This window comes from Platichthys flesus, chromosome 24 (assembly GCF_949316205.1).
Source record: "Platichthys flesus chromosome 24, fPlaFle2.1, whole genome shotgun sequence".
Taxonomy (NCBI): Eukaryota; Metazoa; Chordata; class Actinopteri; order Pleuronectiformes; family Pleuronectidae; genus Platichthys; species Platichthys flesus.
This window is the reverse complement of record NC_084968.1, coordinates 15,188,895-15,215,570: the sequence shown is the minus strand read 5'-3', so window position 1 is coordinate 15,215,570 and position 26,676 is coordinate 15,188,895. Positions and strand designations below refer to the sequence as shown.

Sequence of the window (26,676 nt, the reverse complement as noted above, 5' to 3'; positions counted from 1 at the left end):
GCTCTCAGCTCATTGTGTGTGTCAGAGACGTTTCCGCTTCCTGCATCGACAGACTCACACACACCGACACACACACACTCACATCGACAAACACACACTCACGCACAGCTACACGCGCACACGCACAGCGGCACGCACTGGAAGTTGAGGCGGGGGGACGGAGGGACGGACGCGGGGATTCAGACTCAAACCCCCGAGATCACTGCGATGTTTCCACCGGGCGACGATTAGCAACCTCCCGCGTTAGCACCGCGGCAGAGGACCAGGAGGACCAGGACCAGGGAGCCAGGACCAGGAGAACAAGGACCAGGAGGACCAGGACCAGGAGGACCAGGCTACGGGCACTCCTCCCCGTTCAGCCCCGTGTGGAGCGTCCAGCCTCCGGGATGTCGGAGCGAGGAGGGCTCCCCCGGACTGGGGGCGTCCCCTCCCCGCACATGCAGCCCTCCAAGCCGGTCAGCATCACCTCCAACCGGCCGGTCCACATGAACCTGTACGCGACCTGGGAGGTGGACCGCTCCTCGCCCAGCTGCGTGCCCAGGTAGGTGCAGGGGGAGCCGGGTAGGGGGGGAGCCGGGCAGGGGGGGAGCAGTGACTCGACTCACTGGGATATCACATTAATATAACACACACACACACACACACCCACACACACACACACACACACACATACACACACACACACACACACACCCTGTCTAACCATAACCACACCTACACTGAACCCTCACCAGGATTCTCTGATGTCTGCTGGTCCTGAAGCATCAGTTGTTGTTGAGGTGCACACACACACAGGCAGACACACACACAGGCTGACACACACACACACACACAGGCAGACACACAGACACACACACACACACACACAGGCAGACACACAGGCAGACACAGACACACACACAGGCAGACACACACACACACACACACAGGCAGACACACAGACACACACACAGGCAGACACACACACACACACACACAGGCAGACACACACGTCCCCTGCTGGTCTTAGTACCTATAGGACTGTGTCCCAGCTGACCAGTGAGGACACACACACTGATCCGAGCTGGGTCCATTCGACCTGATGCTGAAGAGGCAGAGATCTGTTTTACCTTGTGTGTCATTTCGTGCTGTGACGCAGAAGAAGAGTTGTTGTGTGTTTGTTGTTGTGTTGATCGTGGTCAGTGCATCAAGGTCACACGGGCGAGACACCTCATCCTCAGCTGTGTCCCGGACGGAGACACCCAATAGGCTTCTATTGTTCAGTGCTCTGCAGAGGATGTGTGTCACGCTGTGCGTTGTGTACATGCTCTCCGCCCCTTTGTGTGCATGATGCCTGTCATACTACAAACTGGGGTCATCAGTCAGATTCAAGGTTAGAGGTCAACCACCCCTATGATTCACAAGCCCTGAACGTGCAGTCAGTGTGGGGGGGTACGTTGTAAAGTGATACCATCAATAGAGGGCAGCACCGAGTCCAGAGTTCACGACAACAACAACAAATGGCGACGTGGCCGAGGACATGAGAATGATCCATGTCCTTCTGGTTCCCCCGTCAGCGTGAGAAGTGCATGTGACGGGGGAAGTGAACAGACCAATCACAGTCTCCCGCCTCACTTCCACAGTTTTGTTATGCATCCGTAATCCAAATTCCTATTTGTACACCGCCACCTAGTGTTCAACGCACAGGAATGCATTTCTTTGCCTCACTGATCTGTAATGGGCTCATTCAGTCTGAATTAACACTCGTCTGGTTGGACAGGGGGACACAGCTCTGTGGACACCAGGTGTCCGTCCGTCTCCGTCTCAGACGTTGACATCGATGATTGAAACTTTTCTTCTGAACCAGAATTCGTCTTCAAACGTGAAATTTGTGTTAAATTGTGTTTTTGTCGTCGCAGGCTGAACTTCCTCCTCTGCTCATGAGTCCTGATGTTTAGTGACTGAAAGCTTTAGTGTAAATAAAGCTCACTGGTGACAGCATCACACAAAGATCACATGACGTCTCACTGCTGCTCTGGACTCCAGAGGCTTTAGAGTCTTGGTATTTCAAAGAGCGGGTTCTGTTGTTCACCTACATTCTGAATATCCTTCCTCCTGACCTTCACTGAGAAAACGATTATTAACCTCTTTGTGTGCTAATAACCACAGATTCATTCATGACGAATTGTGTGAATCATTGTGCGTTTCTTTTTGTGCAGGCGTCACGGTCCATCAAATGTGTTTGATTTCACTGCAGCTGCAGAGAGAGAGAGAGGAGTAGGGGAGAGAGGAGGAGGAGACAGGGAGGTGGCTCTGTCATCTGAAGTGAGTTCCTACAGACGAGGGCAACAGACAGGTCCTGAGGAACTGACATGTCGGGGGCACAGACACCACAGACTCAGATTCTCTTCTGATCACAGATTGATGTCGGCCATGTTTTGTTGATCTGCTTCTCGCAGCCGAGTCTCTGTCGCTGCACCGGGGCGAGCGACCTCTCTCTCTAGCTGAGGTGTTGACACTCTCACCTCTTCCTGTCTACCCACAATGCCCCTTGGTATGTTGTTTACGCAGTGCTGCGTGTGGCAGACACACACATGCACTCAGTTAGCTGGCTCCAGACCCTGATCTGGTGTCCTCCTCTTCGGGGGCGAGTTCAGATTCTGAATCACAGGAAATGTTTCAGCAGTAATACGTCAACTTCCTATGATGTGCTATTTAAACAGCAGAGAGGTCATGTGATCATGGTCTCCGCCCCTCCTCCTATCCATGGGCAGGGCGTGAGTTCCTCTGAGGTCACGTCTGGTTCCTCCTGACCTTCTGCTCCGTGCTGGAGAGGAAGGAATCTCACCAGGAGCTCTCCGTGCACGAGGTGGTTCCTCTCTGAGGTTCTGCAGTGTCATCAGCGTGACACACACATCACCACCCCCCCCCCCCCCCCCCCCCACAGGAGCCTCTTCACCTCATACAGTGTGTGAAGATCAGCAGTGATGCTGGTGACAGGTGGAATGTTGAATCCATGCCTCCTCGTGCAGTTGAATCCAGGCCTCCTCGTGCAGTTGAATCCAGGCCTCCTCGTGCAGCTCCGTGTCAGGTATTCCAGGAATGGGCAGAGTTCCTCCTGTTGCATTATTAACGAGCAAGCAGAGGGGGAGAGTCCTATGACCTGGAGGATGTGTCTGTGCTGAACTGCAGCTTCCAAGCCCAGAGTGGGGGGGGGGGGGGCAGATCCCACCTTCAGGACGTGGACCTCTGAGGGAGAGAGGGGTTCTGTTTGTACCTCATGTAGAGCAGTCATCCAACATGAGTGAAACCTGCAAGGTCTCAGCACTAAGAGTAGCTGCTCCTCTTCTGCCTGGGAACCAACCCGGTGTCCTGAAGAGGACGGGGCCGGACGCAGGAGCCTCTGTATTATACATCATGTGTTGGACTGGCTTGCTATAATCACAATGCAACACAATAGTGAGACACAAACAGAGTTCCTCAAGTGTCGGCGCTACTCTATCCTCCTGCTGCTGAGCACACACACCATGGAAAGAGAAGCAGAGACAGGCTGCTGCACAACATGCACACACAGACACACTAAGGAGTGGGAGTGAGTTGTGTTCACATGCTTTGGCTTCAGCCACTCGCTTGGCGCTGCTCGCTCTTCCACACGACTGAGCGGTCGAGAGGTCTGAAGTTTCCTCTGCAGCTCGGCTCACCTCATGGAGATGAAGGGAGATAGTGTAAAGTACAACCCTCCTCCTCCTCCTCCTCCTCCTCCTCCTCCTCCTCCTCCTCCTCACCCTGACTTTCTGTGATAATTCACATTTCTGATGGAAGCCTTCCGGCCCCAGGCTGAGATGAGAGAAGATGACATATATGGTCTGTTTGTACGATGGCTGTGTAAACACCCAGGAATGTGTTTGTCCTCGTGCTATTCATAGAATTATGAATTGTTGAACGAGCTCCTCTCACTGAGCTTTAAACAGCTTCTCACAACCTCTCACTATGACACCTTCAGAGCTGAAATGCTCCTGAGCAGGGAACTGGAATGTAAAGAGTAAAGATGATTTATGATAAACTCCTCTGTTCCTCTGCTGCAGCGTGGAGCTCGAGGTCTGTGGAGATGAAACTCAGCTGTGATCGGTGTATGAGAGCTGTGCTGCCTGTGTCTCCTGGCAGAGACCCCCTGCTGTGGGATCATACACTCCCATCTGGCAGCTAGTGCACACACACACCCAGAGAGACACACACACACACAGACACACACACACACACACACACACACAGGTCTAAGCAGTACTGATACCTGTTCACGGACAGTGTCACCGACATATGCTTCACTCTAATGTGTTACACTGGCATCCAATTACATTAAAGGCCAAGAAGCTGTGAACACACATCATGCTGACGGCAGACACACACTTACACACACTTAGACACACTCTCTGGATCGTGTGATGACAAATCCTTTTCAGTGTCCTCACACTTTCAGCCTGTTGGTGAAATACGAGATAGAAGCTCAGAGGTTTATGATTTGGAGAAGTTGCCTGGAGTCACTGCTCGATGCTGGTTTGTGTGTCTGTGCTGCTGTGCAGTCACATGACTGTAATCCTCTGCAGCTCAGGTTACACACTGTTTCCCCCGGGTGATAACACAAGCTTGTAATGCACTTACCACAGACTGACCTTTACCTGTGTTTAAGGATTACTGATATGAAACCTAGTGACCTTCTTCATGTCTGTTGTAGTTTGAGGGTTTTCATGAAAACTTCGTCTGACTGGAGTGAAACTGAAATCTGAATATTCTGTCTGATGGTTTCACAGCAATAAGCAGAGAGTTAATAACTTCAGAGTGTTATGAACGGATCTCAGTTCAGCTTCACTCTTCAGGTTGTGTCTATGACTCTCAGTCAGTTGTTCTCTCAGGAGATGGAACCCACTCAGCAGAGATCAGACTCACTCTCACCAAGCTGCTGCTTCAGGTAGACAAGTTGCGTAGTTGTTACTGTGCAAAGCGACACACAATGGGAATAACGATGTGTGTGTTCTCTTCTGGTTCAGCGGCTGCTCCTGAACTCGACTCGCACCAGCGCTCTGATCCCATCACCTCATGTGAGGGCTGCTCTGGGCAGGGGCGACTCTTATTGGTCGAAAACCAGGAAGCTCATATGAGACCCCACCCACATGGATTTTCTTTCCTCTGTTCTATGGTAACCGACGTGCCGCTGGGCAAGGCAGCAGCCGGGAGCTCGGCTCGATAATCTGTAATCGCTTTAACGAAGGGTCCTTTTCATTGTGTGTCTGTGTGTGTTTGTCTGTGTGTGTGTGTGTCTGTGTGTTGTGAGGAATCTTTACTTTCATTGTAAAGTCATAAATGAAGCACACAGACACAGAATGGGTTTCCACTTTGTATCAACACATGCACCAACACACATCTAATCTTGTTTTAAACACACACACACACACTCACACACACACACACTCACACACACACACACTCACACACACACTGCAGGTCACATGCTCGCTCTCACACACAACAGCCTCTGGTCTGGATCACAAAGTGCAAACTAGCAAAAACCCGATTAGCAAACCTGCCAACAACAAGGATCACATGGTTTTCTTCTTCTTCTCTTTCTGGATGCAGACGACACACGCTCGTCACACACGTGTTCTTTGTGTGGTTTGGTAAACATGTGTAATGGGTCTGGACAGTGTGTGCGTGTGTGTGTGTGTGTGTGTGTGTGTGTGTGTGTGTGTGTGTGTGTGTGTGTGTGTGTGTGTGTGTGTGTGTGTGTGTGTGTGTGTGTGTGTGTGTGTGTGTGTGTGTGTGTGTGTGTGTGTGTGTGCGTGCGCGTGCGTGCGTGCGTGCGTGCGTGTGTGTGTGTGTGTGTGTGTGTACTAGTTGATTCTGCCTCCCTCAGAAGTAATGGGCCTGTTTGTGTCCTTCCCTGTGGCTCTGGGAGAGAGGGAGAGAGAGAGAGAGGGAGAGAGAGACGGAGAGAGACGAGGGGACGCTCGGTGAAGACATCGAGTGTAAGAGCAAGTGGTCTGTTTGTGAGAGTTTAGACATGATGAGAAACATGTTAAGGACTCGTGTGTCCTCACCAGCTTCTTTCACATTCTCAAGGGCTCTTTGGGAAAATGAAAATATTCAGCTCAGTTTCCAGATGTGGAGCCAGTGGGCGTGTCCCCCACATGTTCCTGTTGCTGTAGTCGGACTTGGACAATTCGTGTCCCTTCCCTGCTTCCTCATTGGTTGCTGCTTTGAAGCATCATCCTCACTGCTTCCTCTGCTGCACTTGAACCAGGCCTGTAGCATCTGCCCATCATCACACAACCAGTGGTGTGGTGTCTTCACTGGTTGTGCACGCTGCCTGTAGTGGTGTTTTCATTGTGTGGCAGCTCTGTGTGTGTGTGTGTGTGTGTGTGTGTGTCATAGTGTGTTGTTCCTGTATTTCTGTGCTGTGTACTATCACAGAGTACAAATAGTCTTGTCTCACCTAGCAGCTCCTTACAGTGGCTGTGTGTGTGTGTGTCTGTGTGTGTGTGTCTTGGCAGCGTGCACTGGCTTCAGGCGAAGTGTCAGCTCATGTCAACAGGATGAATGTTCATCTTTACACAGTGAAGAACGAGTGGAGGAGGGAGGGAGGGAGAGAGAGCAGATGAAGATGAAGAAGCTCAGGGTGAAGTGAGTCTGGTTCCAGACCTCTGGATTGTCGCTCTCGTTTTAAATGTCGTTCCCTAAACGTGTGTTGTGTTGTGCTTTTTGTGAATGTGTGTTTCCCTGGCTTTGAGAAACAAGCCACTTGAACCTGGAGCAGATGAATCTGACGGATAAGGACATAGTTAAAGCAGTTAGTCCCCCCCCCCTCCATCGGGCGGCACCATGCGACTCTCACTTCTGCTTCCATAAAGGTGGGGGGGGCAGAGCTGGAAGAGAAGCAGGGTGAAAAACAAGGGATCGGTTTGTGACGGGTGGAAATGAGCTGCAGAGAAGAAGCTGATGAGGAGAGAGGGAGGCTGATGGGAGACACAACGGGGGACAGGGGGGAGGATGAGAGACGGGTGAGATCTGGTGATGGAGACGGGAGCAGCTGGAGGAGAGAGGAAGCTCTTCCACATGCTGCCTCTCCTCCCGCCTCTCCTCTCAGAGTTGAACCTAGCAGCTCCACCCAAGCTCTTTAGTCTGTCTGTGGCCCAGCCCTTCAGGTATAGCGCCCCCTGCTGGTCTGCCGCTCGCTTCTTAGATTTGACAAGTGAAACCCCCCCCCCCCACCGTTGGTTGTGATGGTTCTCATGGAACACAGCGGAGAAGAACAGAGCTCCTCCACCTGCAGCCCAGTGCTCTGAGCCTCCAGGTGGAGGAGTGGTTCTGAGTGAAGCTGAAGTGAAGCTCTGACGTTCGGCCTCTTGAAGGCTCCTGGTCGGCCTCTCACTGGTTTATGTGCTCTGGTTGTTTCCCAGTTTGAATCCAGGCCCCAGGCTGCTGGTCTCGCTCTGGACATGTCTCTGAGCCGCTTGTTCCCAACTGATCACTGATCAGTGTGTTTCTGTGTCTGTGGAGGAGATTGGATGTGATCAGCTGTTCTTACATTTTCATGTTTATCAAATTCATCTAGTCCAGATCTAGAGCAGAGCTACACAATGGCAACACAAACGTACACACACACACACACACACACACGTCCTGCACAGTTAACACTCATGTCTTACATACACATACTAGAAAGCTAACATCAAGTGCCCACCCACACACACACACACACACACACACAGACACACACTCTGAAAGCTCCCCTGCACACGATGAGAGCTGTGCAGGGTTCAGGCTCAGTGAGCAACATGCTGAGCAATAGAGCAACACATTTATAAATATATATATATATATATATATATTTGCTGTTATGGAGGAATCACTTCTGCTCTGCCTTCCGATTAAAGATGAGTCACAGCGCAGGAAAAACACACAACGACACACACAACTGCCTTATAGCTGCACAGGAAAACCACATACTGCAGGCTCAGGGGCGCACATACTCTACTGTCCATGTGGTGCGCACACACACACACACACACACACACACACTCACACTCACCCCCCCACACACAGTTATGCTGCGTATTACCTGTAACCTACTTGTGCCAGTGTGCACTCACCCACTCTGATCCTCCCACACACTCAGTCTGACACATATGTTCACACACTTCTTTTCCTTGTGTGTGTCTGTGTGTGTGTGTGTGTGTGTGTGTGTGTGTGTGTTTATCTGTGTTGTTGAACATGAATTTAAAGAGTCGAGTTTGATTTGAATATATTTATGTTTTTATGAAGCTGTAAGGTCTCTGCACTACAGACGACGTTCATCTGAAATCATGATCGATAAGGTTTGATGTTTGTGGCCAGTGCTATGTGCAACACACAGCCCTGATAGATTCAGTTTACACACACACACACAGACAGACACACACAGACTGATCCTCCTGAACGTAACACACTTATAAACACTTGTGTCTCTCGTGCACATTTCATTGAGCCCAGAACTCAGATTGATTTTGAAAGATCTGAGCAGCAGATCATCAGCAGCCGTGGACAGGAAGAGGAGGAGCCGTGGACAGGAAGAGGAGGAGCCGTGGACAGGAAGAGGAGGAGCCGTGGACAGGAAGAGGAGGGGCCGTGGACAGGAAGAGGAGGGGCCGTGGACAGGAAGAGGAGGAGCCTTCAGCTGAGGAACTGTAGTTTCCATTTCATATTTTTTAAGCCGCACCTTGACACTTCAAGGTGCGGGTTGGATCTAATATTATTCTAACACATTTATTTTAAGCAGGAGATTATTATTTCTGGACTTTTGAAGCAGCGATGGATCTCTGAACAAAAGAAGAACAAAGGTCTGCGTTCAGGTGGGAATGAGACAGGAAACTGTATCACAGCTGCTTCCTGTTTCCCACTGGTGGGAATCGAACCCTTGATGGAAAACGACTCATTTACATTCATATGAGGAACGAAATGAGGGATTTTAAAAACAACCCAGACTAATGAGGGTAGCAGCTCCTGCAGGCAGAACGCACCAGTGGCCCCAGTATGGCCCCATCAGAAGGACTGGAAGTCGAGGACATTAACATCTCCTCCCTGTGTTCATCATGTTCTGAATCCTCCCACGTGCAGCTGCTGGTTCCTCTGGAGGTTCTGATGTGTGCTTTAGTCAAATGAGTCATTTCATGTCTTCAGAGAATCCAGCCCCTGTGGAGCAGTCGAGACTCACATGAAGCAGATCCTGAATCCTGGGGCTGGTTTGAACCTGGACCTTGAGGAGGTGAATCCTCTTGATGAGTCGTTTACAGAACGTGTGTTGTGTGATGATGGTACGAGTGAGAAACACTGGTGATGCCTTCAGGACTCCAGCTGTTGTGTTTCACTGGTGAGTTGTTCTGATCCTTCCTGAAGACGTGCACAAACAGGAAGTGAACACACAGTCTGGACAGAAGACGTCTCTTCACTCGTGTTGACCTATCGCTGCTTGTGGAGACTCGCACACAGACACACCGTGCAGTGTGTTGCTCCTCCAGTCGAGGCTCCTTCACGCTGATCTCTCCTTCAGGAGAACTCCTCTGTCTTCATCTTGATACTGAGCAGGAGGAGGAGAGCTGAGCAGGAGGAGGCGAGCTGAGGAGGAGAACTGAGCAGGAGGAGGAGAGCTGAGCAGGAGGAGGAGAGCTGAGCAGGAGGAGGAGAGCTGAGCAGGAGGAGGAGAGCTGAGCAGGAGGAGGAGAGCTGAGGAGGAGGAGGAGAGCTGAGGAGGAGGAGGAGAGCTGAGCAGGAGGAGGAGAGCTGAGCAGGAGCAGGAGAGCTGAGCAGGAGGAGGAGAGCTGAGCAGGAGGAGGAGAGCTGAGCAGGAGGAGGAGAGCTGAGGAGGAGGAGGAGAGCTGAGCAGGAGGAGGAGAGCTGAGGAGGAGGAGGAGAGCTGAGCAGGAGGAGGAGAGCTGAGCAGGAGGAGGCGAGCTGAGCAGGAGGAGGAGAGCTGAGCAGGAGGAGGCGAGCTGAGCAGGAGGAGGAGAGCTGAGCAGGAGGAGGAGAGCTGAGCAGGAGAGCTGAGCAGGAGGAGGCGAGCTGTGGAGGAGAACTGAGCAGGAGGAGGCGAGCTGAGCAGGAGGAGGAGAGCTGAGCAGGAGGAGGCGAGCTGAGCAGGAGGAGGAGAGCTGAGCAGGAGGAGGCGAGCTGTGGACGTCCTCACAGGCTCCACTCAGACGCTGTTTGAAGAGCGTTGTTAGTGGGGAACTAAACGCTGGTTGTTGTGCTGCGACACTTCACACTACGTTGTGTTGTGAACTGATTCTGCTTCTCTGTGCCTCCATGTTTGTGTGTGAGGGGTCAATGTGTGTGGAGACCACTGATAAGCTGCTTGAGGCCATGTGACCAAAACAACCTTTGTTACTGGAAAAGAAGTAGAAGTACAAGAAGGCATTAAGTATTAACACGTGCTCACACAACCCTAGAGTCTTTCACTGTGGCTTCACCAGGATCTGCTTGCACTGTGTCCTGAATGAGCAGCGCTCGGCCTCGGCTGTGTGTCAGGGACGACTGATCCATGTAGTGGAAGGATAATGAGTGTGGGGGGGGGGGGGGGGGGGGCTCACTGAGGAGGAGGAGGAGGATTCAACTCCTTCTCTTAACGACAGATCCTGAAATATCATTGATCCCAATTATCCAGGGAGGAGGAGGGGAAGACATGAGGAGGAGGAGAAGAGATGAGATGAGAGGAAGGGCAAAGGTCACTACCTGGTGGAAGAGGAGGTGAAGAAAGGAAGGAGGGACGAGGGGAGGAGAGGAAGGAGCGATGGATTCTCACCTCATCTTTGAGCTGAGGTCAAAGGTCAACAAGAATGTGAAGTGAAGGTCGTATCGATCATGTTCCATCATCACGTGATTAGTAACAACATGAACACGCCTCAGAACGCCTGAGACACAGAAGCAAAGCTGGTCCTGTGGGAAGACGTCCTCAGAATGTCCCCATGAAGACAGAACACGTCTTCAGTCCAGTTCCATGAAGGTCTGTGTCACATGGGGGACGTGATTCATATCCTGATTCACGACCTCATCAGGATCTGAGAGGAAGTATGAGTGATGGCTGTCTTCACCTCACAGATGAATTTAATATCAGAGTCACGTCTCTGTCCTCAGCCACTGGTCTCTACATGAGGTCAGAGGTCAAACCTCCCACAGACGTTATCGAGCGCTCCGCTTTCATCCCCCGCCGACCTCCCCCCCGCCGACCTTCCCCCCCGCCGACCTTCCCCCCCGCCGACCTTCCCCCCCGAGCAGCCACTGCTGGGAAAACACAAGGAGGCCTTTGACATTCATTCAGTGACGGACACTGAGGTCCTCTCCAGCACTGAAGACCCAAATCACTGACTGGTCCCACTGGTGGGCCCCATGTGACCGGCTGTGGGAGGGGCAACCAGCTCCAGACCTCCTTCCTGTGAGATCTCACCTTGATGTCACATGACCAGTGGAGGGGAGCGTGATTGGCTGGATGTTGGTTCCGGGGGGATGATTCATCTGAATTGGAGACACTTGAGATATGTGTTATTTGAATTTGATAATCCTTTGAATAATAATAATCCTGTTGAACCAGTCTGACCTGAACGAGGGCGTGTCCCTCTGTGTCCTCACTGCTGGAGACGTTAAGGGCCTCCACACTTCATGTCTCTATGTCAGCGTGATATTTATCACAGGGATTATTATTATGAGGAGTTGCACTTTTCACTCCTCTTCTTATCCACTCCAGCTCTTTAAGTGCTCCTGGTCTTTCTCCACCCGGCTGCAGAAAGCCCAGAGGAGCTGATGTGAGACACAGCAGGAGGTGTCCACAGTGGGTGTGTCCAACATGTGAAAAGCTGGTGTCACTCACACTTCCTGATATATTTGACCCTTATTTGATAAAGGTCTCAGGTTGTCTCTCCTCCATCGACCAGCAGGACGAGCTCTGGAGTCTGACTTCTCTCTGTGTGTTTTCTCTCTCACAGGCTGTTCAACCTGACCCTGAAGAAGCTGATCATGCTGAAGGAGCTGGACAAAGACCTCACCTCCGTGGTGATCGCCGTCAAGCTGCAGGTGAGTTCTGCTGAAGACTCAAATCTGCTGAACCACGTTTGTCTTCATCAACTACACCACACGCACATGGAGATACACTGAATACACAGTGATTGTACAAAGATTGTGTTGATAAAGTGTCATCCACACACAAAGCTCCTCACAGTAAACAGCCCATTCACTTTAGATGTAGACTGGAGGTGCCGGGGATCGAACCACTGACTTTCTGGTTAGTGGACGACTCGCTCTGCCACGCTCTCTGTGGTAAAGCAGTTTGATGATAATAATAGCCTTATAAGAGTCCTCATCATTAGTATGAATTAAATATTATAAACATGTAAAGTCAAACTGACAGAAGATCTGTGAAGTCGTAGTTTAGATTTTAGTTTTTCTAACTGAGCTCGTTTGTTACGTCTGATTTGAACTGGAAATAAATCAAAGTCCTGTCGGTGACGTGGTTTATGATTTTTCTCAAGTTTCGCTTTAAATCAGCAATTAATTATTTTAGCTTAAATCAGCTCGATCAGGTTCTTCCACAGAGTTCCACTTTCCTCCCGACGCTCAGTTTCGTCGAGTCAGTTTATGTCATGTGAACAAACTTCCTCCTCTTTACAGAAAACCACAGAAGGACTTTCACTTGTACCTGAGGGAGCACAGATGTTTCCTGTCTGGGTGTTTGTGTTGAAGGATTCTCTCTTGAGTTGTTAACATTGTTGAAAAGTCGATTTACTTTTCTTTGTGATTCACTCTGAACATTTCATCTGCTTTAAATCATCACTGTGGAACGTTTCTACCTTGAATCAGCAGCTTCATCACAACGAGGCTGAATCAGGAGAACGTTTCACCCTGAGCCTCCTTTCTCCTGTCTCAGTTTCTATCTCCATCTTGTTTTCTAACCAACTCATTTTGAATCCCTGCTGCGATTCCTCCTCCATGCTGCTGCATCAACCCTCTCTGCTTCCTCCTTTCACTCAGTTCCATCCTTCTTTCTCTTCATCCTCCGTTCACTCCCTCCTCCTCCGTTCCCTCCCTCCCCCGGCTGATGAAGGTTCATAGTTTCTTCTGGAGGTCATCGAGTCGACTAATAGAAATCTGTCTCTCTCCTCCTGTGGCCTCCTCAGGGCTCAAAGCGGATCCTGCGCTCCAACGAGATCCTGCTGTCGGCGGCCGGGCTGACGGAGACCGACCTGCAGCTCACCTTCTCCCTGCAGGTAAACACACCGGGGTCAGAGGTCAGAGGTCAGGGGTCTGCCACTCACAAGCCACAACTTTCAACAGACAAGTGACAACAATAAGTTTATTGATAAAACACATTTCATAAGACTCACTGTGCTTCAAGATAAAAACACACAACACCACTGAAGAAAATCGTTTAGATATTTATATATATATATTTATAAATACATATATTTATAAATAGATAAAATAACTTTTCTTTTATTAGCTCATCATTGAAGAATGAATTCAGGTTTTAAGTATTTTAGCATCGTGCAGATTCTCAACCATTGGAGTTATTTTATACTATTTGTTTTTCACATCATCGATCATAATGTGAATCTGCTGATTTGCTTTTTCTCATAAAAATCATGACAAATATTGTTTTTGTCTCAAAAGTGCAGAGACGCTTCACGACTGAAGCATCAATACATCACCGCTGCACTTACACACACAGGCACACACATTGTGTAACATCCGCTCTCTCTGCTCCACTCGACCAGAGCAGTTAAATCCCAGTTGGGGTTTTCTGCTCTAAATCATCATTTCCAGTCTCCATGTTTCTAAAAGCTGCTGAAGGTCAGTTTCTCTCTGAGGATCTGATCGAGTGCAGGGGGCCACACGTCACATCCTGTGATGTCACATCCTGTGAGGTCACATCCTGCAGCAGCTGTTAGTGATCAGGAGCCTCTTTGGTTCCAGTTGTAGTGCAGCTCCTTCAGGAAGGGTCCCAGTTGGGGTGTGACTAAGTGCTGGGACACTTCAGGACGCCACCTAGTGGTCAGCGTGAGATCTCCCTGATGATCACCACCCGGGGAACCAAACTCTTCCTCTTCAGTCTGAAGCCATCGAGCAAATCACCCGCCCACTTGTTGAGCTTTTTATGTGTTTGCTAATGTGTGCGTTTGTGTCCGCAGTATCCGCACTTCCTCAAGAGGGACGCCAACAAGCTCCAGATCATGCTGCAGCGGCGGAAGCGATACAAGAACCGAACCATCCTGGGATACAAGACGCTGGCGCTGGGCCTCATCAACATGGCCGAGGTAAGAGAGAAGAAGCAGATCACACTTAGTGGGAGGATCACACCAGACCAGTAGAGGCCACTGGTATTCATGAGATGTAGTGAATCTAAATGTGGTTTGATGATGGGACTGTTGGGCCTCGTGAAGGTTCGAGCTCGACTCTCACAGGAGCAAAAGAGAATCAGACAAAACTCAACTGAGAAGTTAAAACTGAAAGATTCAAATAATAAAGAATCTGGTTTAAAGCTGTCACAACGAGATGAGAACCAGTGTCTGACTTTAAAGATGTTGACTGGTGGGAACCAGTGAGGAAGAGGAGCTTCAGTGTGTCCTGTGAGGAAGAGGAGCTCCCACACACTTCACTGAGTAGCATCAGATGGGGTCAAACCTCCCGTCCTCTTTATCTTAACCTGTGTGTTGCTGCTCTTGTTGTTGACGCCTTCCGGCCTCAAGTCCGACCCTGCATTTAAAATGAAGTCAGGTTTATTCATGAAGCTGCTTCACAGTCAGGTCGAACGTGAGAGGACTTCACCGAGGGCAAAGGTCACGACAGTTCAAACTCATTTCCATCGCAGCCACACAGACCAAGGACACGTTCAAGCTCCTGTCACCAGATTAATAATCACACTCAGGTTTCATCTGAAATCACAGAGATGTGTCGTGTTGGAGGCGCTGGGCTTCTTCACTAGGACTCGCACTTTAATCCGATCTGTTTCCCACAACACCGAACAAGTGAAGGTGAATTGTGTCGTAAAGAATTCACTACACATCCGTCTGCGGCTGTTTTTTCAAATGAAGCGGAGGCGGAGTTTCAGAAGAGGAATCTCCATAAATCCACTGATGAAACTATTTAAACAAATTGTTTCTCGTTGCATCTTTGTGATTTTATTTGCCTGTAAACTGGTTAAAATGAGCATCAGGAAGCAGCAGGAAGCAGCAGGAAGCTGCAGGAAGAAGCAGGAAGCAGCAGGAAGCTGCAGGAAGCTGCAGGAAGCAGCAGAAAGCTGCAGGAAGAAGCAGGAAGCAGCATGAAGATGCAGGAAGCAGTAGGAAGCTGCAGGAAGCTGCATGAAGATGCAGGAAGAAGCAGGAAGCAGCATGAAGATGCAGGAAGCTGCAGGAAGATGCATGAAGATGAAGGAAGAAGCAGGAAGCAGCAGGAAGCTGCAGGAAGCAGCAGGAAGCAGCAGGAAGCTGCAGGAAGCTGCAGGAAGATGCATGAAGCTGCAGGAAGATGCAGGAAGAAGCAGGAAGCAGCATGAAGATGCAGGAAGCTGCAGGAAGATGCATGAAGATGAAGGAAGAAGCAGGAAGCAGCAGGAAGCTGCAGGAAGATGCAGGAAGAAGCAGGAAGCAGCATGAAGATGCAGGAAGCTGCAGGAAGATGCATGAAGATGAAGGAAGAAGCAGGAAGCAGCAGGAAGCTGCAGGAAGCAGCAGGAAGCAGCAGGAAGCTGCAGGAAGCTGCAGGAAGATGCATGAAGCTGCAGGAAGATGCAGGAAGAAGCATGAAGCTGCAGGAAGCAGCAGGAAGCAGCAGGAAGCAGCAGGAAGCTGCAGGAAGCAGCAGGAAGCAGCAGGAAGCTGCAGGAAGATGCATGAAGCTGCAGGAAGCTGCAGGAAGCAGCAGGAAGCAGCAGGAAGCTGCAGGAAGATGCATGAAGATGCAGGAAGCAGCAGGAAGCAGCAGGAAGCAGCAGGAAGCAGCAGGAAGCTGCAGGAAGATGCATGAAGCTGCAGGAAGCTGCAGGAAGCAGCAGGAAGCAGCAGGAAGCTGCAGGAAGATGCATGAAGCTGCAGGAAGCAGCAGGAAGCAGCAGGAAGCAGCAGGAAGCTACTGGCAGCGTTCGAGTCCTGTGAGCCAGGTCAGCTGGACGTCCGCCAGGCGAGAGGAAGCATCGCAGCAGCGTGTTGTAATGTGGGGCCGAGGCTGTCTCTGTAATGAGCTGCTTTATTACCTTTATTACCTCTGAGAGTGTGACCGGACTGCAGAGAGAGAGAGAGAGAGAGCTGGGTGTTATTCAGACACACACACACATACACACACACACACACACAGACACACACTGGAGACGTGATGCCTCACACCTTCACTTGTCGATCAGTCTTTCATTTCTTTAATCTCCGACAGCTCCTGCTTCCTCTCTCCTCTCTTGTTCCCTTATCGTCGTCTCCTCTGTCCTCGTTGTGTCCTCTGTGTCTCACCTGTCTCTGTGATGATCCGTCTGCAGTCTTCAAGTCTCTCGTCCATCAGGAACCACAATTAGGATCATTTAGTTATTATTATGATATCATGTTAGACATTCCTGCTTCGGACTTGCTTCTCCTTCAAGAAACAGCTTCTTATTCAAGATAGAAATGAATAAATAATAGTTATAGTTTGAAAGGATTTATTGCACAATTTAAAACTATTTACAATTTAATCTATTAAATTAAATAAGAACATATCTGATGTATTTGACTCGGTGCTGCCACCAGTGGTCTGTTGAAGTATTGTTTTCCTAATCAGAACATGACTGAGATTCTCTAAATGAGAAAAATTCATATTCAGGTTGTTTTAGTTGAAAAGGGGGCGTGTCCTGACCTGCTGTGCCTAAGCTAATAGGTGGCATCATGATGTCACAGTGATGAAGAATCGATGTGACGGGTGGGAGGAGCTTCAGAGTTCTCTCTGGGTGGGAGGAGCTTCAGAGATCTCTGTGGGTGGGAGGAGCTTCAGAGATCTCTGTGGGTGGGAGGAGCTTCAGAGATCTCTGTGGGTGGGAGGAGCTTCAGATACCTCTGTGGGTGGGAGGAGCTTCAGAGATCTCTTTGGGTGGGAGGAGCTTCAGAGACCTCTGTGGGTGGGAGGAGCTTCCTTTACTTCAAACTTGAGACTTTTTAAGTTTGCAGAACGTCACAAAAACCCAGAGAATCCCTGACAGTTTCCTCTGAGTCCAGCCGCAGCTTGGTAGAGTCCCTCTGGACAGACAGGTGGAGACCCACTGACCCGTCCTCTGTGTCCCTCAGGTGATGCAGCACCCCAGTGAAGGGGCCCAGGTCCTGGGCTCCACAGCCAGCTGAAGGACGCCTCGGTGCCGGTGGCTGAGATCAGAGTTACTCCCTGTCCAGCCAGCCCATCGACCACGAGGGGCCCAAAGCCAAAATGTCTGGTAAGCACATCACCTCGTCTGTCCCTGTCCTTCTTCCCTCTTTCAACTGTCCTGTCCCATTACCGTCCCTAACCTCCCATCATGTGATTTGTCTCCAGATCGTTCTCCTGACATCGACAACTACTCTGAAGAAGAGGAGGAGAGCTACTCGTACCGAACAGGAGGGCAGCGACGATCCCGTTCACGGGCAGGTGTGTGTTGAGAACAAAGTGAACTGAGAGAAGAAAGAGAGGGAAAGAACGAGGGATGAACACATGAGTGGAGGACACAGGTCCTCGTGCAGCAGGGGGACATGTGACCCTCACGTCTTTCTACAGCTCCTTCATCAGGAGAACAGATCCTCCTCCCTGGCAGTTTCTCAGTGTCTTCTGTCGACTTCTGTTTCAGTATCTGTTCGACGAAGAGGACGAGGTGAGGAAGAAGAAGCCGAGACGTAAACTGGCTTCCAACGCCGCCATCACCAGAGTAAGAGAACATCCCCTCATCCATCTTCTCTCTCTCTCTCTCTCTCTCTCTCTCACCTGTTCGTTCTGCCTGTGAAACTCGCTTCGTGAGAGAAATCCCTTTCAAATCGATTTGATCCGACTGGTCTCCCCACGCCGCCCCCCCGTCTGCCTCTCGCCTCACCTCATTCCACCTCTCCTCCTCTCTCCCCTCATCACCCGCTCCTCTCTCTCTCTCTCTCTCCGCCTCTCCCTCGCTCCTTCTCTCCTCCATCCTCCGTTTTTCAATAAGTCCATTTTCTCCCTTTCATTCTCGATACTTGTAACTCGGCAAATTTCAGGAGAAAAACATTCAGCACCAAGAATGACTCATCACAAGGACCCACTATCACACAGACCACACCCTGAGATGCACACGCACACACACACACACACACACACACACACACACACACACACACACACACACACACACACACTCTCTCAGGAATATGAACATCCACCTCTTTATTTTTCTATGTCTCTGTCACAGCAACCCAACATCAAGCAGAAGTTGTCGCCCCTGCTGAAAGGTTCAAAGTCACCGATGAGGTTACTGCTCCTCTCCTGCACTTCTTTCTTTCTCTCTCTCCTTCCATGTCGATGTGTAGCACCCCCCCCCCCCCCCCCCCCCCCTGATCAACACTTCCTGTAGTGAATAACATGTCCTGCTGTGTGTCCAGGTCGGTTCGGGCTGGAGCACGTGTCCAGGGAGCAGATCCAGGAGGTGGAGGAGGACCTGGACGAGCTCTACGACAGCCTGGAGATGTACAACCCCAGTGACAGCGGGCCGGAGATGGAGGAGACCGACAGCATCCTCAGTACACCCAAGCCAAGCTCCCGGTACCAGACCCACAGACCCAGCCTCACTGTGCACAAAGAACCACATGACAACTCTGAATGGATCTAAATACTCATTTAAACCCAAACCTCCCAATTTAAAGATCTTAAAATATAAACCATCTCCAAGAGTTTGTTTTTAAAGTGAAATTATAAATATTATACTCACTGTAGGAGTTTGTGTGATGATTAGTCTGAAAGCATTAAAATAGCTGATGGGTCAGAGATATAAAAACAAATAAATCTTTGTTCTTAAAGTCACTGATGATGTTTGAAGCAGAAAACACAGAGTCTGACTGGCTGTGTGTCTCCAGGCCGTTCTTCGAGGGGATGTCTCAGTCCAGCTCGCAGACCGAGATCGGCAGCCTGAACAGCAAAGGCAGTTTGGGTCGAGACCCCTTCAGTCCGGTGAGAAGCTGAGACTCGTTTGAACTTCAGCACTTTGAGACAATGACTGTTTTCTGAGATGTTGGACTAATGATCCTGGAGACTGAGTGTCACTCCCTTGTCCTCCCAGCAGGGGGAGCAGCCGCCTCTAGAGAAGATGAAACCCTCCCGCAGCCGCAACCTGGAGGAGGCGCTGTCTGAGACCGACACCCTGGTACAGCTCTCACACTGGGAAGGACACTGTGTGTGTGTGTTTGTGGGGGGGGGGGGGGGGCTTAAGGGTTACCTCCATCTCCTGTCTCTGACTCTGTGTGTGTCTGTGTGTGTCTGTGTGTCTCTGTGTGTGTGCGTGTGCAGGAGCTCACAGATCAGGAGCTGTTTGCCGAGGTGGGCCCCTGCATCACGGTGTCGGTGGCAGAGAAACCCCGTACGCCCATGAAGAGCAGCAAGAGTGAGATGCAGTCCATGCCCTCACCAAGGTATCAGACAGGCCACCTGTACAGAAATGTGAAATGAGTTACTACTTGTTTTGCGTCCTCGGAGGGAGACACATCAAATGAGAGTTTAGAGTGTCCCCATGGAACCTGCTGTGTGTGTCTGTCCCCAGGCTGGACGGAGGACACACCCCCCGACAGAAGCGCAGCAGCACGCCCATGAAGGAGCGGCAGCTGTCCAAGCCCCTGAGTGAACGCACCAACAGCTCGGACTCCGAGAGGTCTCCAGAGCTGGGCCACAGCACGCCGGTACGACCCCCCCCCCCCCCCCCCCCCATCAGCTGCAGCTCGGGCTCAACCCAGCGTCCGGCCGTCCATCACGTTTCACCACAGAGACAGAGACACTTTATAAAACCATCTCCCAAACACACACTGCTGATGATGTTCCACTCGCCTGCAGCTCAGGATGAATTATGGATGTGCTGATGAGTCATGTGAGGGAAGTGTGTCTGCACGGGGGAGTTTATACATTCAATGATTGTGTGTGCGTGTGTGTGTGTGTTTGTGTGTGCAGGTCCTGAGGAAAGTGGTGTACGACCAGCTGAACCAGATCTTGTTGTCGGACTCGGCGCTCCCAGAGAGTCTGATCCTGGTCAATGGAGTGGACTGGCAGGGGCAGGTATGGCTACTTGTGTGTGTCTGTGTGTGTCTGTTTTCATTTGTTCGTCACACATCTGACTATGTGTGTCTTTGTGTCGCAGTATGTTGCAGAGCAGCTGCAGGTCCAGCGCCACCCGGTGGTCTGCACGTGTTCTGCAGCTGAAATCCAGGCCGTGCTGTCGGCTGTGCTCACCCGCATCCAGAAGTTGTGAGTTTGTCTGAACAGCTACACACACACACACACAGACACACACACACACAGAGCGCTCTTTGCTTTGCAGGAAGACTCATCTTCTTGTACCAGACCTGGTTGTCAGCAGCCAGATTCCTCCAGCCACAGGAAACATGAACGTCAACGTGTTGATCTAAATGAGCCGAGGTGATGAAGTTGAGGCTTCACCTTCTCTCTCTCTCTCTCTCTCTCTCTCTCTCTCTCTCTCTCTCTCTCTCTCTCTCTCTCTCTCTCTCTCTCTCTCTCTCTCTCTCTCTCTCTCTCTCTCTCTCTCTCTCTCTCTCTCTCTCTCTCTCTCTCTCTCTCCCTCTCCCTCTCTCCCTCTCCCTCTCTCTTTCTCTCTCTCTCTCTCTCTCTCTCTCTCTCTCTCTCTCTCTCTCTCTCTCTCTCTCAGCTGTAACTGTAACTCGTCCATGCCCCGGGCGGTGAAGGTGGCTGCGGTGGGCAGTCAGAGTTACCTCGGAGCCATCCTGCAGTTCTTCGTCACTCAGCTCGCCAACAAGACGTCTGATTGGCTGAACCACATGCGCTTCCTGGTGGTGCCTCTCGGTGAGATCATTACCTCAGGGCCCTACAGATCACTAAGAAGTCACCTGATCTATGGGGGGTGACACCCTGTCTTCACATGTTCATCTGAAAGGAACCTGTCTTTGTCTCCGTCCTCTTCATCAGGCTCCCACCCGGTGGCGAAGCACCTGGGCGCCCTGGATAACCGCTACTCCTCCTCCTTCCTGGACGGGCCGTGGAGAGACGTGTTCAGCCGCTCGGAGCCGCCGCAGACAGGTAGCACCCGGCGCCACCGGCTCCTCGACCACGAGACGAGTCCCTGAAGTCCATGAGACAACTCCTCTGTTTGTCTGTCCTCTGCAGACCAGCTGGATGTGGCAGGAAGAATCTCCCAGTACATCAGCGACGCCACCGTCACCCACCAGCTGCCCATCGCCGAGGCCATGCTCACCTGCAAGCACAAGACGTGAGTACAGACCACAGGTACAGACCACAGGTACAGACCACAGGTACAGACCACAGGTACAGACCATAGGTACAGACCACTGGTACAGACCCTAGGTACAGACCACAGGTACAGACCACAGGTACAGACCACAGGTACAGACCACAGGTACAGACCATAGGTACAGACCATAGGTACAGACCCTAGGTACAGACCACAGGTACAGACCACAGGTACAGACCATAGGTACAGACCACAGGTACAGACCATAGGTACAGACCACAGGTACAGACCATAGGTACAGACGCTGCTTCACACCTGCACAGGACTCCAGACGGGTGACGAAGAGGAGTTAAACACGTAGATGAGGAAGATGAAGTCTTCACCTGAACCCAGCCCACCTCCTGCTGTCCTCTGTCTCTAACGTGTCCCTTTCTCCTTCTTGTCTTCAGGCGAGACGAAGACTCGTACCAGAAGTTCATTCCTTTCATCGGGGTAAGAGCTCACCCTCATTAGTGAAGCTGCAGAGCGAGAGCTGATAAGTGATTTTCTGATGGCGTGTGTTTTGCAGGTGGTGAAGGTCGGTCTCATCGAGTCCGGTCCGTCCCCGACAGGTGAGACATCAGAGACACAAATCAAAACCCAGCTGGGTCCAGCAGCTGGTCTGTTACTCACGTTACTCCTGTCTCGTGGTTGTTCAGGGGACACAGAAGAGGGCGTGGCCGTGAGTCTGGCCGTCCCCTCCACGTCTCCGCCCTCCCACGGCTCCCCCACGGGGATGATCAAGGAGGCGGCCACCCCCCCGTCCTCCCCCTCCATGGGCAGTGTCATGACGGTACAGGGGTAAGATCGGCCTCTTTCCATTCCTTTAGACCTGAGTGGAGGCGTGTGTCTGTTCTCACCACCACGTGTCTTCGTCTTTTGTCCACAGGAGTCCCAGCATGTCTCACGGCGTGGACGCCATCGGCCTGCAGGTGGACTACTGGCTGGCCTCGCTGGCTGAGAAGCGGCGGGAGGGCGAGCGGCGCGACACCGGCTGCAAGAACACGCTGAAGAGCGCCTTCCGCTCGCTGCAGGTCAGCAGGCTGCCAGGGGGGGGCGGCAGCGAGCTACAGGCTCAGGTCAGCACCATGGCCATGACTGTGGTCACCAAGGAGAAGAACAAGAAGGGTGAGAGGAAAAGGAGCACACACACAGAGACAGACACACACAGACACACACACAGACACACACACACACAGACACACACACACACACACACACACACAGACACACACACACACACACACACAGACACACACCTGACGTCTCTTCTCCTCAGTTCCCACCATCTTCTTGGGGAAGAAGCCGAAGGACGTGGACTCTAAGAGCCAGGTCATTGAAGGCATCAGTCGACTCATCTGCTCGGCCAAGCAGCAGCAGACCATCCTGAAAGGTAGCCTGATCACTACCCATGATGCAACACCTCCATTTGTCCTCGCTGTCTCTCTCCTCATGTGTCTCGTCTCCCTCCAGTGTCCATCGACGGCGTGGAGTGGAACGAGGTGAAGTTCTTCCAGCTGGCCGCCCAGTGGCCCACTCATGTCAAATACCTTCCTGTGGGACTCTTCGGCTACAGCAAGCCCCCGTCCTAGAAGAGAGCGCCCCCTGGGGTCCGTGAGCCGGCCTGCACCTCGGACGCCCCTCGTCCCTGTCCCGCCCTGCGGAGCGGAGGGAAGACGTCCAGTGGACAGACCACGTTCACTGCGCTCGTCTTTCCTCTCTTCGGGGGAGGGGTGGGAGGAGCTCTGGGGTGGGCGTGGTTACCGGTGACGTTAGCGCCCCCGTCCGTGTGTGTGTGTGACGAGTGAACACGTGAATGTACAGTGTGTGTCTGTGTGTGTGTTCACAAGGGGCGTACAGCACAACCCGATTCGCTAACTGCCATTTACGTTTCCGTTCTATGGAATGCAACAGCATGCAACCCCCCCCCCCCCGATCCTCACGTGCATGCGCCGGACAGATTCACCACTCATGTGCCGTACACAAAATAAAAAGTGATGCAACAGGGCTTCGGTGTTCGCATGAGCCAATGAAAACACAAAGAAATGTCTCCTCACTAAAAGCAGCCAATAGCAGGCCGGCATGTGACGGATATATATTCCACATCAATATCGTCCTCGCCCTTCAAAGAGCCCCGGACCTCTTTCTGATTCATCTCAAGGGCTTCCATGTTACAGTTTGAATCTTTCTCCTGAACCCAGATCAGTAAAACGTCTCCCGCCAGGTGTCCCTTCACTAACACGACCACGTGGACACAGATCCAGAGGAAGGGTCTTTTATTATTGAGCTCTCGTGAAAAATAGTTGAACTTTCCCCGTTCAGGCTGTCGTGTGACGCTGGTGTACTTTTATTGTGAAGAGTTCCTTTATCATGATGCCCCCCCCCCCCCCCCACCCCCCACGTACGCAACAGGAAACTGAGGCAACAAAACGTGTATTTAGAGGAGACAGCCTATGGGAGGGGGCTTCATGGGGGGGGGGGTCTTAAAGAGATAGGAGCTAAGTGTGTGAGACAGAGGCTGAGCAGAGGAGCTGCAGCAGTGGACAGTGAGGACGGTGTCTCTGAACGTCCTACAGTCACCAGAGTGTCTCTCAGTGGAGCTCTACCTCCACGACACCACATTCACCAGATCACACACAAACATCAGGCCTGATGTTCTTCAAGATCCAAGAATTCTTATCTGAGAAATCAGAGGGTTACAATCACACGATCCTGAAGGAAGTGCCGACAGCTTCCTGGATCCGCACGGTTCTCCCCCGAGTGGAACCACGTCTCACACTCGACCTGCTGGTGGAACAACCCGAATTCCAGTGAGGAGCCTGAGGAGAACATCTAAGACCTTCTCATTATTATCATCACCACGACAAGAACGGGAGTTGATCGCCCGCAACAAAGCACAACGTCTCCTACTGGGAACTGAGAACCTGCTGGACGGTTCAATAAACAAACACGTGATTGGGTTATTTTGTTACAGGTGTGCTTCATGCTTTCTGTGGGATGTTGTGAGGTGAATAGTGTGTGTACAGTACTGTGTGTGTGTGTGTGTGTTAGATCGGGGGTCTTGTTGACTTTGTAGGTGAACAGATCTCGTTCCAAAACGACACATGAACAAAGAAAAGATTTGATTGAAATGTGGATTCTTGATGTTTATATAAAAACCTGCAGTGTAACATCTCCAGTGAAGTATTAGCAACTTATGTTTTTGAATAGTGTTGATGAAATGTGTTTCCTGTGTGATGATGGATCAGTTTCTCCTCCTGTGTGGATGTTCAGTGTCAGTGACGTCAGCAGATCACTCATGATCATCTTAAAGTACTTTCAGATATTTGAATGTATTGGATTCAGTTTATCTGCATCTTTGTGAACCACTGGTTTTCAGGCACCAACAGTTAAAGTTATGAGTTAAATTGAATTTATTGTGATTGACTCTAATGGACGTCCACCTCAGATTGGACTTCCTGCTCCACTGCCTCAGAGCAGAGGCCCAAACTGGGATAGGGTTATTATGGTACCACTGAAAGATCCGATAATTATAAAAGATTCATAATTTGCCACTAAAGACTCATTACTTCCTGTAAATAAATCTGTTTTAACACATGAATGGGAACAACCTTATGTGTTGTCAGGTTTTCATCGGTCTCACTTTCAGCGACCTGAGGTGAATCCTTAGATCCACGTCCTCGTCACAATAAAAGAAATATAGATGGATGACGTTTGTCCATGTCCCATCTGCTAACATGGAGGAGGGGTTGTTTATGACCTATACTGCAGCCAGCCACTAGGTGGTGATCGAGAGTCTCTGGCTTCATCACGTCGTCCGTCTTCATTAACAGTCAATGGTGTCTTTAATGAGTCATAGTGGCAACTTACGTTTTTTAAATATGCTTTATTTTGAAAGGGTACCACATTTTTTAAAGTTTGACAAACTGATTTCAAAACAAAAGTCCTGGTTTCCCTTCGAAGACGCTGGTTGTTGTGTATCTTGAATTGTCCCCGTGTCTCTCACTGTGTGTACCTGTGTGGACCCGTGTGTCGTGATGTGGTTGGAGACCATGTTGGTGTGATGACCTCTTGTCAGTGATCAGTCTCCTCTCGCCCCCGTCCTCAGAGACGTGTCCCTGTGTCGAGTCCTCGTCTTCGTCTGGGCGTCCACGAGCTCTGACCTCACGTTGTCCCCGCCCCCTCGCAGCTTTGTCAACCTGTCCTCACGAGAACGTCCGGAGCGTGTGGACAGTATTTTTGCACATGTCATGTTTCTTCAGCTTCTTTTGCCTTTGGCCTCGAACAATAAGTATATGAAACAAAGTGTAATGTGTGTACATATCAGATGGTACTTGTTATATTGTATTCTACTCTCTTCTGCTTGATTCACATGTTTTGTAGTTCGGCATTTTCATGATTACGTTTGTCAATCAAACCGATGTGAGATGAAAGTGTTCATTGTTTCATTTGTTTTTTTAAATAAAGATATTCCTGATTTGTATTTCTGTGTCTGTTTCTTTATTAAATATTAGATATTTACATGTTTGAAGGTTTGAAGGATTCAGACTGTTTATCAAGATGGACGACGCGTCTCCACGGCCCCCCCTCTCCGCTGATTGGAGGATGGAGACTGGATACACATATAGAATCAAAGTCGGTCTCAGCTGTCAATCATGATGTTGTGTTTATAATGCAACAAATAACCAGAACAATAAGAATTAGAACACCAGTGAGATGAGAAACTATCTGTGATGGTTCACATCCCGTCCACCAACATGGAGGAGGCGGGGCTCCAACGACCCTGCCTGTAGTTAATGAGCTCTCCTGAACTACAGCCGGTGCATCACCCAACCGGGTCCCCGGGAAACATTTCCGTTCCCTTTCTATTTGCATGTTTTCTTAATTTCTATTTGCACTAAATAACGAGCAGAAGCACTTCCGGTATTTGGCGGACGTGAATCATCTTGACACTTCGCTTCGTCTTTGGTTAGTTAGGGTATCTGGGAGAACAGCCATTTTCCTCCTGTCACGTTTAAACACATCTACTGGTTTACTGGTTACTCACTGGTTACTCACTGGTTGTTTACTGGTTACTCACTGGTTGTTTACTGGTTTCTCACTGGTTGATGATCCTTCGTTGTGCAGCTACACTGTGGCTAATTGACGGTTAGCATCTAGCTAACGCAGCTGTTAGTTCCCCCCCCCGGGATCTATAATCTCATTAG

At 50.6% G+C, this 26,676-nt stretch overlaps 1 protein-coding gene across 1 annotated transcript; it reads left to right on the top strand.

The window, feature by feature from the left end:
• On the top strand, nt 1–25,952 carry LOC133949934 (phosphofurin acidic cluster sorting protein 1). Its single transcript, XM_062384026.1, is given in 28 exon segments — nt 1–541; nt 11,985–12,072; nt 13,173–13,262; nt 14,184–14,309; nt 17,298–17,328; nt 17,331–17,381; nt 17,384–17,440; nt 17,539–17,591; nt 17,593–17,631; nt 17,828–17,905; nt 18,416–18,434; nt 18,437–18,476; nt 18,607–18,765; nt 19,077–19,170; nt 19,280–19,363; nt 19,507–19,628; nt 19,757–19,892; nt 20,158–20,262; nt 20,345–20,451; nt 20,870–21,024; nt 21,148–21,258; nt 21,346–21,448; nt 21,880–21,922; nt 21,999–22,041; nt 22,129–22,270; nt 22,359–22,597; nt 22,749–22,862; nt 22,943–25,952. Coding segments are annotated over 28 exon segments (2,703 nt in total). The 5' UTR covers nt 1–386; the 3' UTR covers nt 23,062–25,952.
• The last annotated feature ends 724 nt before the right edge of the window (nt 25,953–26,676 follow it).